At 38.4% G+C, this 14,386-nt stretch overlaps 1 protein-coding gene across 1 annotated transcript in view; it reads right to left on the reverse strand.

Moving 5' to 3' along the window:
* Positions 1-14,386, reverse strand: part of arap2 (ArfGAP with RhoGAP domain, ankyrin repeat and PH domain 2) — a 181,467-nt gene that overhangs the window by 120,909 nt on the left and 46,172 nt on the right. The window contains exon 10 of the mRNA XM_023966122.2: positions 4,302-4,408. Coding sequence (XP_023821890.1) covers positions 4,302-4,408 — 107 coding nt within the window. The remainder of the gene's footprint in view (positions 1-4,301; positions 4,409-14,386) is intronic.

The raw sequence follows: 14,386 nt of genomic DNA on the forward strand, positions 1-14,386 counted from the left end.
ACCACAGTTCCACCCCTTTGCCCCCCACACTACACTATCCTCTACCGCCCCTTCACCACACACATTCCTCAACCCTTCCTCCCGTATTCACCCCCGATGCCCTCCCCACTCTGCAAAAGGGAGGCTGAGCCTCAGCGGGCCCCGGAGAGGTAGCCCACAGGCATGTCTCCACCCATGCACCCTAACACACAACCACATTCTTCTGATTGTCTCCCGTCACCACAAAGTGACACCCACCTAGGGTTGGGCGATGTCCCCTAATTTGGCCGTTGACGATGTTTGCTGTCAACCATCGGGATGGACGATGACATCGTCGGGGGGGGGGGGTATTTTTACATTTTCCGTTCTTATATAACTGCTATTCGTTATTTTGCTTTTTTCATTTTATTTCCCAACTAATGGTTAATCCGCGATGATCCAGTATAAACTGAGGGAAGTGACTTTAACAGAAAAAGTAACAAGCAAAATAGAAAAGAAGTAGTCCGCTCCTGCACTGAACTAGCGAAGTGGACCGGCGGAGGGCGGATTTACAGCTTTATGTTTGATGGGAAGGGGGGGGGGGGGGGGTGCTTTGTTACATGAGCGCTATGTGTGGGAGATTTAAGACTGCGATCCGTCCCGCAGCTCTAGGGGTACAAGCAACCGAACTCAGAACCGGGTCTAAACGTGTGTCTGAGCACAGTTCGGATCGTCAGCACACACAGCGGTTTGAGCTTCAAAGCAGAAATGTCGCTCAGTCCTTAGAAAACATTCAATCAATCACGTGGATTTGTGTTTCCAGTCGTGTCCCGACTAAATAAAGGCTGATGTTATTCACAGGATGCAGCGCCACCCAAAGCTAATGTTGTTAGCCCGTGTTAGCATACTGCTAATCCTGGCTTCGTTCAGAAAAAGCACTGACCACACGGATTAAAATTCAAATGATGAGCGAACAGGTTTTTCATAATAACCGTAACATTATTAAAAGCACGTTTAGAAGATCGTCTCGTATTTTACCGAGCTGACATGTCAATGCATATAGCCGCTCGGCGCTGTTATCGTTTTGTATTGAATTGTTACCTTCAATAAAGTTTGGAAAAAAAGCCGCTCGGCGGAAGTTGTATCCTCTTCCGGTTTTCAAACTGCGCATGTGCGAATACTGCGCGTGTGCGAATGATTTATTCCGACCGAAATTGTGACCTTAGTGAACGTTTTTATATTCTGAAAACATTTTTCTGGGCCCATGTACACGGTTGGATTCTAATCCGACCATTGATCCCATCAGGATATTTTGTACATGTAACCGCGGCTTATGGTGTCGACGCGCAACGTGGCGGGGGCGTGGCATCACGATGGTGGTCTCTCCATCGGGATGTCAGTCACCCATCACGATGGACGATGATATCGTCCATCGGCACAACCCTACACCCACCCCCCCAATCCCACCTATGTGTTGTGGTGTGCACTGTTTGTGGTGCAGGTACAATGGAAGGTCTCCAGTGGGGTGGCTGGCCCCACTGCTGTCAAGCACCCCCCCCCCTCCCCCGGGTCCCTCTGTGTGTAGTGTGTATGTGTTGTGTGTGTGGTGCCAACATGCAGTGTTTGGTGTCTAAAGTCATTGCCTTAAGTCTTTTGTATAACTGTTAAATTAGGGGAACTGGGTGGGTGGAGGGAGGAATTGGGGAGGGAGTGGAGCTAATTTTGTGTGAACATCCATTGTGGGGGTCATTTTCCGTTTTTAAACAATGTTTCAAAATAGAGACATGTTTTTTCTTGAGCATTTTTTTGCTTTTATGTAAAGCACTTTGTGCTTCAACTTCAACTCAAATGAAAAAGTGCAAAACAAATAAAGGTCAAAGTTTAAAGTTTAAAGTAACACACCAAAATCAAGTGTTTATGCAATTAGTGTCAAAATTCAATCGACAATACATAAAAAGACACAAGTAGGAGCCACATAGGCCTACTATGACAACATGTAAACAAATGCTTGTAATTTGCATTTATGTAGAATAAGGTTTTTTCCTCCAACTAGTCATAGGCCATGGCAGCGCACATGTATACCTCCCTAAATTTGAACTACACATTCTTTGTCTCCAATTATATTTAAAAGTGTGTTAAACAAAACTTTAAAATGTGACCAAATCAAGCAGATAAGACAATGATTTCTAAGGATAAACTGTGAGGCGGTGGTGAACGCCTCCTTAGTTTTTATTAAGACACAGGTGGATTCAGATGGGTAGAAACACAAGTATTTGTGAAACGGAGGAGATCAACTACACAAGAACATCCTCCGCAACAGTTTTGTGAGGCGTTTCTTTAATAGCCAGGCTTGGATCAGCGTTGACCCGGAGGAGCTAGAAGAATCCTTTTGGGAGGGCAGCAGGAGAGAGGTGCTAGAGGGTGTGCGCAGAGAAACGAGCAAAGATAGAGAAAGGATACGTCAGGGGGAAAAGAAAGGTTGGACTCCGAGCACCAAAACAGAAATTGGCAAACAGAGGGAAGCGTGGGTTCTTCAATTTAGAATAGTAGATTTGAACATCTAGAAACTGGCCAAAAAGGAAGCCCGCTGAATGGCTTAAAAAATTCAATGAGTTGCGCACGAGAAGGAAAAAACTACACCCTCCCTGTTGTAGAAGCGTGGGACTTCCAGGGCTTCTGGCAAGAATTTGCAAGTCCTCTGTAAGTCTGTAGCAGAAGGGTCACTTTTTATTTGCAATCATCTTTTGGAGTGGCAGCATCAGAGCCAGCAACCACTATAAAGCTTGAAAACCCCTTGAGCAACCACAGTTGAATGCTAAGCAATGTTGCAAAAGCTTCCCTTCATGCTGGACAACAGAGTACACCATATACACCAGTGTTTATGACAAATGTTTCTGCAGGTTTCATCAGTTTTCCTTTCTGATACGAGGAAACGTTTTATCATCATGTCCTATAAACCTTTTTTTTTATTTTAAACTATTGCTTATTTTAAAAATAATAATAAATTGCCCCTGGTCAGCCTGATCTAAACTTTTAGAACCATTTTTAGGCAACAATCTAGTTTATTCAAAAACAATCATTTAAAATAAATAAATAAATAAAACTAAAATATGTTATAAACTAACCATTTTTTTCTTGAAAAGTCCAAATGATTACAGTAATAGTTTTTTACCATTTTAAATATAGGATTACAGTACAGATTTTGGTTAAGACACAAATAATTAAGGAATTACTTGAAAATTTAAGCAAAATCACCTCAATTTCAAAATCAAAGTGTTTCTAAGGTTTTTTCTGCCTTTTTTGCCTATACTTAAATATCACTGTCAACATCCTATAATCACCCAATCTATATCAGGGTATGTGCACAGTAGTCACCAACATTCCAAGAAATGGATTTGGTTGGTACTCTTATGCAAAAGATGCTGGAAAAAGTGGTTTTCAAGAAAAAGAGAGAGGGGTGTTAACACGTTGTCTTGTCATGACATAAATCAATTTAAAACTTAAATCTCATAAAATATTTTAGTAAAAAGCTGAATGCAGAGAAACTGTTAAATCTCAGTATGTCTTGGATTGCACTTGTCCTTTTCTGGAATTTCATTTGCTTTGTGTGACCTCATATCTAATGATGTAAGACAAGCTAATTGAGTCTCTTTGGCATTCTGTGCATCCAAGAGAGCCTTCAAATAAGGACAACACTGTAATCATAAGATGAACCTTACACTGGATTTACGCTGGTCTGTCTGCAGTGAGTCTCTGTTGAGATACACTAACACAAAAAAAAAAAAAATCACGTTTATTTATCAATTGGAATCAATTGGAATGCCTTCTTCAATGCCTACGTCTGATGCCCATCCCTCCGCAACGCAAACTTTACATAGGAATACAATTTCTGGTTCGTCCATCAAGGCATCAAATTCATGGCAAAAAGCCAGAAAACCAATAAACGGGTCTCAATAAAACAAAAAACTCTGTTCTGCACCGCAGATGACACTGACGTCCATGGCGAAAATGAACGACGGAGTTATTTGTTGTGTTTAATTTTGGAAGCACAAAAACATAACATTAATAATGACACAAGACAGGCATTTTGCAAAGAGAGGGCACGGGCCAGATTGCCACATTGGATGTTGATGCTACAGGGGTGGCTCTTCTGGAAGCTGGGGGGGGGCTCAACAGAGGAAACGGAGGCAGTGAAAACTAACTGACTTTCGAGACAGGCACTCCCCAAGCAACTTGAGGGAAATGCAACGCTGAGGGACCAGTGTAAATCAGGCTTACTCCCTCTTATACATTAACACGCTGTGTAAACATATGCTGAGGAAGCAAGTGAAGAGCAAACCTACCAGAAATTCTTGAACGGTGTGTTGATCTCAAAGCCCCTGCGGTCCATATCTCTAATGTTGGCAGCAGTCAGCTCAACTTCACTGATACCTAACCCCGCTTTATAGTCCTGGACAAAGACAGCAAAAATTACACTTTAAAAGGATTAATGGATGTCCCTTTGAAAAACCAGCATTCTTACAGTAAAACCCAGTAGGTGTTATGAAAGTCCTCTACAGATATTGCCTACGTGTTTAACTTTGCAATATTAGCCTGGAGGTAGTTAGCATACTTTAGCATAATGTAAGGGAGCAAGGTCAGAAAGCGCCATCAGCACTCCCTCTGGTCAGAATATTATACGGGACATGAATGACAGTGAAGGGCCATGTTGTCACTTTAAATCTGTGCATAGATGAAGTCAACCTTTTTTATTTCGGAGCAGAGACCATCTCTGGGCATTGTTACCAAGAATCTTGAGTTTATTTTTCTCCTGGGTTATACTCATCTTTGTTCAATATTGTTCAATTCTGTCAGCAGCGTTTCATTTGCATGTTCTGTTGTGTGGACTGGACTCCTGTGATCATTAGCAGGGCTACAAAGAACAAGGAAATTAAAAGATGAGGGCTATAAGATCCAGATGAGGTAGTTGAGGGAGATATCTGCCCTTAGAGCTCACAACACCAGAGCATGAAAAAAAGATTAATAAACAGAATTCAAGCTGCACAGCAATACTTTTGTTTACTTTAACAACTAAAAGTTATGCAGTGATCCCTTGCTAAACAGCGGTTCACACTTTGTGGCTTTGCCAATTTTTTTTTGTTTCATTTTGGTTCTTTTAATTTATTCAAATAACGCATGGTGTTCTTTATCCTGATTGCCACAAGACATTTGTCTATCAATCTCCTCCCTGCTGTGTCTTCTACAGAATGCGTTCAACTTTTAAAGTTATTTGGTTTCATTCTCTAATACTGGACTTACTTTTCTTGTGAACTTTGAGCTTAAACAAGAAAGAAAAGTGGGAATATGCTCATGTCTGTCTGAGAGAATTGTAGCAAGTGTGTAGTCAGGAGTTTTACAGCCCAAAACATCTGAAACATCTAAGAATTTTTGGTAACGCTTTCTTTTACAGTACAGTACTTACAGTGTACTTAAGTGGTATTTACATGGTACTTATAGTGTAACTACTGGGTACTTTCAGGGTACTTACATGGTACTTTTTATGGAATTTACCGGGTACTTACAGTGTGTTTACATGGTACTTTTTTATGGGACTTTACTGGGTACTTGCATGGTACTTTTTGTGTCTACTCTGTACTTACATGGTACTTACTGTATATTTATATGGTACTATTTGGTTCATACCTATGTGGTACATACTGGGTATTTATAATATTCTTACTGGGTATTTACATGTTGTGCAAAGGTGTCTTTTATGGTACTTACCACATGTAAGAACAAAGTAAGTACAAATAAAGTACTTTGACCTTTAGGTCTGCACTTGTATGGTTCATGGTATTTACCATCAATTTACCACAGAAACTACCCCTTAAGTACAATGAAACTGTAACTGTAAAAGAAAGTCAGCCCTATTTCCAGTCTATTACATGGTACTTTCATTACTAAATACCGGGTATGTTCACTTGAATAGTACTTGGTACTTACCCCTTAAGTACAATGAAACTGTAACTGTAAAAGAAAGTCAGCCCTATTTCCACTCTATTCCATGGTACTTTCAGTAGTAAATGCTGGGTATGTACATGTATTACCTTCCCGTACAGTGTACATGAACACACTTGGTCTTCTGACCTCACCACATGAGACAATGCTAACCTGTTGGTAAGGGTAAAGTAACTACATTGTAAAAAAAATATACTGGCCTGATTACTTCTTGTAACATGAGGCAAGTTTAAAGAGAAACAAGACAGCAGTGAAAACAACAATCTTTAATATGATACGTGTCTGCAGCATACAAAGTGTCATCACAATGAAATAGGTTTTAAGTACAAAACAGTACAAAGGAGAATTCTAAAAAACACATTATTGGCCTGAGGGTCGTGCTTTTTGTCCATCCAAATTCCTTCAGCAGAGTTTGGTAACGGTGCAAGACTTCTTCAGGGTTTGTAACTGCAAGAAAATTCACAATATGAGCTCAAGTGAACATAAAAAGCACAACGACTTTGATGAAATACAAAATAAATTTTACTTATTTAATCATTTCTGTAATGAGTTTGATAAATCTCTATGAATTTTTTTATCGTTTTGACTGTAATGCTTGAAATTAATCAATTATCCTCATTTAAAAACATGATAATAAATTATTCAAAACTTGTGTTTTTTTAAAATATTGTTCTAAAAATGAACTTGTTTTAATATATATTATATAATGTCAGGAAAATATGTAAAACAACAAGGCTAAATATATACTTTTAATACTAAAAACACCCCGAGTGTGTGTTTTTGTTAAGTAGGTCGGGGCAAGTAAAGTTGCACATTCCCAGCGCACTTGAATGCAGCACAACTACCCCCAAAGTAAACGTGCAGATTAATCCGGAGAGCCTCGAGGTGCGCGCAACAGTTTGAATTTCTCTTCATCTGGCAGGTAAGCCAGTGTTTTTGTTTTTTTAAAATATTGGATAAATTACATGCAAATATTTAAACTGATCAAACTTTATAAAGAAGCTAACCTCGTGATTTCAAGCCACTATCTCTGTGTTTGAAACGTGACGTAAGAGCATGTCTACCTTACTGCAATAATTTCAGTTATTTCATGTATATATTTTCAAAGTTTGTAATGAAAATCTACAAACATTGTTGTTACTTACCCGGAGAGTGGCACCTGTAAAACAAGCACGTAGCCTAAATGATAAAGTCTGTTCTGTGTTCGTTTGACTGAGCACACGTCTTTCTGGGAAAATCAAAGAAAGGCGTTTATTTAAAATAATGATGACGTACTTCCGTCTTTTTACCGCTTTAGATCAGTAATGGTGAAGAAGACATTCCAGACGAATCCGTGAAGTCACAGGAGAGTAAGCTAAAGTAAGTTAAATCCTCCAAGTGGACATATTATTTACATTAATGAAGAATTTAACTGCCTTTTCCCCATTTTCTTTTCTTTCGCCGTTTTATTTTATTTTTATTTATTTATTTATTTTCAAATATGATAGAGACAACAATACCACCCAACAGTGAATGTAACTGTATGAAAATTAAAACATATTTTTGTGAATAAACATAATTTATTTATTTTTTCCTCTTCTTTTACACTGCAATGGTTTTCATGCTAATGCAAATTGTAGGTGCGAATAATATTTATAAAGACGAAATACACACAGTAATTGCCAATTAAAACATTGTTTTTGTCATTCTTTGTCTAAACAAATTAGATTTTTTTATGGCAATTTTGATTTTTTTTTCTTTGATTTCTTTTTTGTTGTTCTTGTTTATGTAACTAAAATATAAAGTTGTGAATAATTTATTGTCATGTTCATAAATGAGGATAATTGATTAATTTCAAGCGTTACAGTCAAAGCGATAAAGAATTCACAGAAATTTATTAAACTCATTACAGAAATGATTAAATAAGTAAAATATATTTTGTACTTCATCAAAGTCGTTATGCTTTTTATGTTCACTTGAGCTCATATTGTGAATTTTCTTGCAGTTACAAACCCTGAAGAAGTCCTGCACCGTTACCAAACTCTGCTGAAAGAATTTTGATGGACAAAAAGCACGACCCTCAGGCTAATAATGTGTTTTTTGGAAAGCTCCTTTGCATTGTTTTGTACTTAAAACCTATTTCATTGTGATGACACTTTGTATGCTGCAGACACGTATCATATTAAAGATTGTTGTTTTCACTGCTGTCTTGTTTCTCTTTAAACTTGCCTCATGTTACAAGAAGTAATCAGGCCAGTATATTTTTTTTACAATGTAGTAACTTTACCCTTACCAACAGGTTAGCATTGTCTCATGTGGTGAGGTCAGAAGACCAAGTGTGTTCATGTACACTGTACGGGAAGGTAATACATGTACATACCCAGCATTTACTACTGAAAGTACCATGGAATAGAGTGGAAATAGGGCTGACTTTCTTTTACAGTTACAGTTTCATTGTACTTAAGGGGTAGGTACCAAGTAATATTCAAGTGAACATACCCTGTATTTAGTAATGAAAGTACCATGTAATAGAGTGGAAATAGGGCTGACTTTCTTTTACAGTTACAGTTTCATTGTACTTAAGGGGTAAGTACCAAGTACTATTCAAGTGAACATACCCGGTATTTTGTACTGAAAGTACCGTGTAATAGAGTGGAAATAGGGCTGACTTTCTTTTACAGTTACAGTTTCAGTGTACTTAAGGGGTAGTTTCTGTGATAAATTGATGGTAAATACCATGAAACGTGCAGCGAGTGCAGACCTAAAGGTCAAGGTACTTTATTTGTACTTATCTTGTTCTTACATGTGGTAAGTACCATAAAAGACACCTTTGCACAACATGTAAATACCCAGTAAGAATATTATAAATACCCAGTATGTACCACATAGGTATGAACCAAATAGTACCATATAAATACACAGTAAGTACCATGTAAGTACAGAGTAGACACAAAAAGTACCATGTAAGTACCCAGTAAAGTCCCATAGAAAGTACCATGTAAACACACTGTAAGTACCCAGTAAATTCCATAAAAAGTACCATGTAAGTACCCTGAAAGTACCCAGTAGTTACACTATAAGTACCATGTAAATACCACTTAAGTACACTGTAAGTACTGTACTGTAAAAGAAAGCGTTACCGAATTTTTAAAAAGTAAAGCTGACTACTCTGCGATTTCGCATACTGCGAGTTATTTTTGGGCGTAACTCGTGCGATTAATGAAGGACAACTTGTAAACAGATTTTAGAAGGTTATTCAAATGCAAGTTTTAGAAAGTTTGGCCACAACTGCTCTTTACACAGAGCTTGTTGCTGGTTGCAGTTTTGAAAAGAATCAAATTTGGATTTAACTAAAAAACAAGAAATGGTAGATTGAAGATGTATTCAAAGTATTCAGACACATGAATCCTAACACATGGCTAAAAGTTGAAAATGTATTTCTATTGACTTTTCTTTTAGGTATAGAAGAGTAGGAAGCAGTAAGCTTTTAAAAATTCATAACTTTACTTTCCATCTGATTTCTTTGGGGGTAACATGGTTCTTTGAGTGACAGGTGACTGTCAAATCCTCCGCTCTAACATGGCTTGACGGCAATGACAAAAGATTTTTCTGTTCCTTTTGTTTAAAACAGTTACTGTGATCTTTCAAAATTGATTTTGTCAAGACATTATATCAACAGATAATTCCTCATATTTTTTATAAAGAAAGATAAACACTAAGAGTCACATTGAGATCTTTTGTGTTGACTTTCTGTGAGTCATCGCACATGTAAAAAATTGCATGTTGCAAAGAATCTGCACAAGGATGGTTTTTAGCTCTTTCATCTTTAATTTAATCATGCAAAAACAAGAACCCAAGGAAGACAGAAGCAGACAAAAAGCATTTGGTCCGTAGCGTTGAATCAAAAGTGCACTTGTGTGTATTTATACCTGGGCATAGAAACAAACTTTTATAAAAAGCCAAAGCTGTGTCAAGGGACTTTAATCCAACCAGAGCTTTTAGCTTAAATGTTTCCTGATGCCCAGTTTCCAAAAGATGCAGAGCAACACTTTTCACAAGTTCCACTGTACTGCACCACACCACACCCACCATTTTCCACTTGACCCCCAACACTCGCAGTAGTTCATAACATGTTTTATAGCCTAGAGCTCAAAGTCAAAAAAGAAAAACAAAACTGGAAGATAGAGGAAGCGCACACACCAACATATCTAAGGAAAAATAACACATACATGAACACCACATTACAATCCAAGAAATAATACTTTGCTCCAACACAAGAATTACAATACAAACACAAAGAGAATGGAAGGAGAGAACAGAGGATGGTTGAAAAAAGGTCCCTGTAATCCCTAGTAAGGGAGACGGTTGAAAGGGTCGTCTAATGGAAAAAAAGGAAGAAAAAGGCAGAACAAAGCTATAGTTACACCAATACAGCTGAAGAGTATAAAAAGATTCTGCTTAAAGCAGAAGAGTTAAGCACCAGGATGCAGTGCCAGCAATAAATCATCTGTGTTTTCTGGGCCGACTGCTTCTCTCCAGCCAAACACTTTACACTAATTACAGCAAACAATGAGCAAAATGAACTGACACCGTCCATATTGATTGGGTGTGTTTTGGTGGGGGAAAAAAGGTTTTGCATGTGTGTGTTTGTGTGAGTGGGGAAAAGGGATTCATGCTGACTGAATTCACTCCCTGGTTGGTGCAAAAAAAATAGGGCGTTCGCCATTTTGTTGGGGTCTGAGACTCTGGAAATTTACCAGAAGTTTTTGAGAAAAACTGGTGTGTATCACTACATTGGTCATGACTAAAATGTAAAATGGTCCCCCGCTATATTGCGATTCACCTTTCATGACATTGTGGCTCTTTTTCTCTGCGATTTTGCATACTTTTTTGCTTTTTGTTTTACAGCGCCTTGTTATGCATTGTGGAGGTGAACAAGGTTTCCATTATATTTGTATGCTCTTGATTATGCATTTACTTGATTCCATATATGTGCATGACTATTGTATTGTGAAATATGCATGCCTGCTGCAGAGTAAACAGTGAAACCTGCATGTGGTACCAGATAAGATGTGCTGAGGTCAGCAGCAGGCCTGTCTGTGATTTCTGGTCTCTGTTCTCTTTTTTGTGCTGGGGTGTTTATGGAACAGAGACACCTGTGGAACGCAGACTAAACTTACATCCTTGACTGCCGCAAAAAATATCTTGCACGTACAGACACAGGTCGTGTCCGACTTTTTTCACTACTCACTACATAGTGCACCATATAGTGCTTTCGCCATTTTGTAGCGCTGTCTGAATCTACCATTTCAAAATCGAGTGCCCTGGAAATTTCCCAGAAGTCTCTGCGAAAAGCAGAGACGCAACAAGGGAGATGGCCAACAGATTTACTTTAGTAAATGGTTGACATCAATTTGGGCTTTAAAAAAAATGTAGTGAGTATGGGTTTGAATTGGATTTAAAGCCAGGACAAAATACAGTTCTGCACAATATAGACTTTCCGGTGGGTTAGGGAGTACATTTGGACACTGCCTCTGTGTTTCTTTGCAAAAATAATTTTTGTCAAACTTTGTAGGTAAATTTGACATTGAGTAGCACTTGATGGCAGTCTGTTAAATATTTGCAGTGAAGACACTTCAGCCTGATCTTTTTAGCGATGTGGGGTCAATGGGATGGGGGTTGTCAAAACCTTGACTGTGCTGATCATTCTCTCCATTTACACTTTTCAGATAAAATTTGGAGAAAAGTAGGAGTCATTGTTCTCCCATCTTAACGGTCAGTGATACAGAGACAAGACGATGGCATATAATCACGGAGAACTCGGCTCCTGTGAAGGCTTATGGGTAATTAGGACACTCTGATCTTAGGAGGGGAAGACAGAAGAGATGGGAAAAATGTGAGAGACTTTGGAATTTCAGTATAGCCAGGTACTAATTGAGATAAAGCTTTTGATGTGAGAGCTTGGGGGCAGCAGAAACGTGCCCTTCAATTATGCCTGAGGAAAGTTATTGCTCTTTTAAGTGTGTTCAGAGATTTGAATATGCATGATATGGTAATGATGGAGTGGCACTGTAAGCCAAACTCAGTCAAAACCCCCAAAAAATTCCAATCTAAAGTGGACTTCTGGTTTGGTCTTAAGGACGGACGGAGAAGTGTGATGTATGCACATGTGTGTACAATGCCTTCCTTCCTTTCTGGATTTCTGTGCAAAGAGGGCAAACAGCCACCTATATGACCCTTATTCCTTCTGGGCAGCCAATTAGAGAGTTGGGGGTGAGCGGGCACCCAGCCCTCACCACTCGTTACCCACCCCATATGTGAGGTGGCCTGATGCCCTCTCCAATTATTTCACCAAGGATGAAGGAAAGGAGGGATGGAAAGAGAAAGCCAAAGGCACGAGGGGTAAAGGGTTGGTAGCAGACTTCGCTCAGAGTTGGAAGTGCAGACTCAATGGTAAACATCCTATATGAAAGAAGGGATTTTGTTATGACTAGTGGGAGACATGTTATCACATCTACAGCCTTAAAACATAGTCAAAGTGACACCAAGTATTATTATGCATTCATTTATGATTTTTTTTAAGCAATCCAATTTTGTTGTGAAAAAAGACTCACTTTCCTGCACACATCTTTTCTGAAAGAAACAAAAAAATAAATTCAACCTCCTCTATTTTCAATTGCATGCTCACCAAAGCTGCTCGGAAGGCTATGACTGTCTCACTGAGAGGTTTAGAAAAATATTCTTTCAATAGAGAAAAAAAATATATTAGTCTTCCAAAGACTTTCTCCTTCCAAAGAGAAGGAGAAAGGCCAAGGAGACAGTGATAAACATGCAAAACACAAGGAAGTCGAAGTCAAAATATTGCTTTTTGCACAGCATTCAACATGTCCTAACCCCATGTTGTGAATAGCTAACAATTTACACAACAATGGGGTATTCTAACCATCCAATGGCTTCACTAAACCCAAAGGTTTTTTGGTCACCTGATTGCTTTGCCTTCACCCCCAGCAGTGCTTTTTTCTTCTCCTTTATTTTTATAGCTTCTTTTAGTTCAAATATTTAATTTGATTTGGTCAATATTTGGGTATCGTCCATAGAAATATTGAATCTGAAAACTGTTCAACATTACTTTCAGTAAATTATTGAGTGGTTCCTCTGTAGACTTCTATTAAAGTGAGTCTTCATCATCATTTGCTCATATACATACTCCCTACTACATGAAACTACAGTACAGAGCAAAAGTTTGGACACACCTTCCCATTCATTTGAATGAGGAGGTGTGTCCAAACTTTTGCTCTGTACTGTACATGAAATTAACCACTCTACTGTATTTTCTAGACCATAAGAAGCACCAGTTTTATAAGGTACATCAGACGAAACAAAACAGTTGGCCAATGTTAAATGATAGCACTACCCTAAAGGAATTGAAGGACAAAGCGACAGGCAATTGGTCAGATGGGTTAATGGGAATAAGTGACAACAGTATTTTAACATTAAAAAGGGTTTAAAGACCCACTCTGACCCTCGGTTGAGCTCTTTTTAAATCAATACCATTGTGATGTTTTAATTATTATGATGCTTCTTTTTTTAGCCCAACTCAAAAAATCTTGGTCATTTTTCTAGGACATAGTTTCTGCAGAGCGGCAGGAGTTCATTAGAAATATGCCTCTGAGTTGGGACCAGGATCGTTGGCGCGGTTGATAAACACTAGAATAAGGGAGCTCGTGGGCCGCAATTTCACTATCACACTGTCAGAGTGCAATGGTGACAGAACTTGGCAGTAAAACCAAAGCATTTTTTCTAACCAGTTAATGTTTAAGAATTGTTTCCTGCTCCATTTCATTTGTTGTTTTTCCCTATTTTTCTCAGCAAAGAATTTTGTCATCTACAATAAGAGCACTGCTTCCATCATCCTCCGTTTAACCAGAATATGTTTAACAAACTATCATACTTAGTACAGAAAACTAGTGAGAGGATCAATTTATATCTACACAGTGTTACGTTGTTATATCTCGGTACAGTAAACCCTTGTTTTTTGCGGGGGTTACGTTCCAAAAAGAACCCGTGATAGGAAAAATCCGTGATGTAGAAACCTATTTTTTTAACAAGTATTATACAATTAAAAACTCTATTATACATTGAAAAGAAAGAACAAACCATTTTACAGGCTCAAGCATTTGTTTCACAAATAAAAGTACTTTAGAAAAGTTTTTTCAACAAATAACTGTACTGTCAAATAATAATTTTAATCATCACCGTGAACAGAAGGCTTCAAATCGCCGAGATTAGCCCCATCCACCGCGGCCCGAGAGTAATTGAATTATACGGGAGGAGATTTAAAATGATTATAGAAAATACAAAGAACAGTCGGACAAATAGTGACTCAGGTGTATTTCACTGCTCTACAAGACTGAGCCGCTGCATCCTGACTCCGCTCTGCAGTGTTTTCTTC

Source organism: Oryzias latipes, chromosome 18 (genome assembly GCF_053564925.1).
Source record: "Oryzias latipes strain Hd-rR chromosome 18, Olatipes_Hd-rR_3.1".
NCBI classification, from domain to species: domain Eukaryota; kingdom Metazoa; phylum Chordata; class Actinopteri; order Beloniformes; family Adrianichthyidae; genus Oryzias; species Oryzias latipes.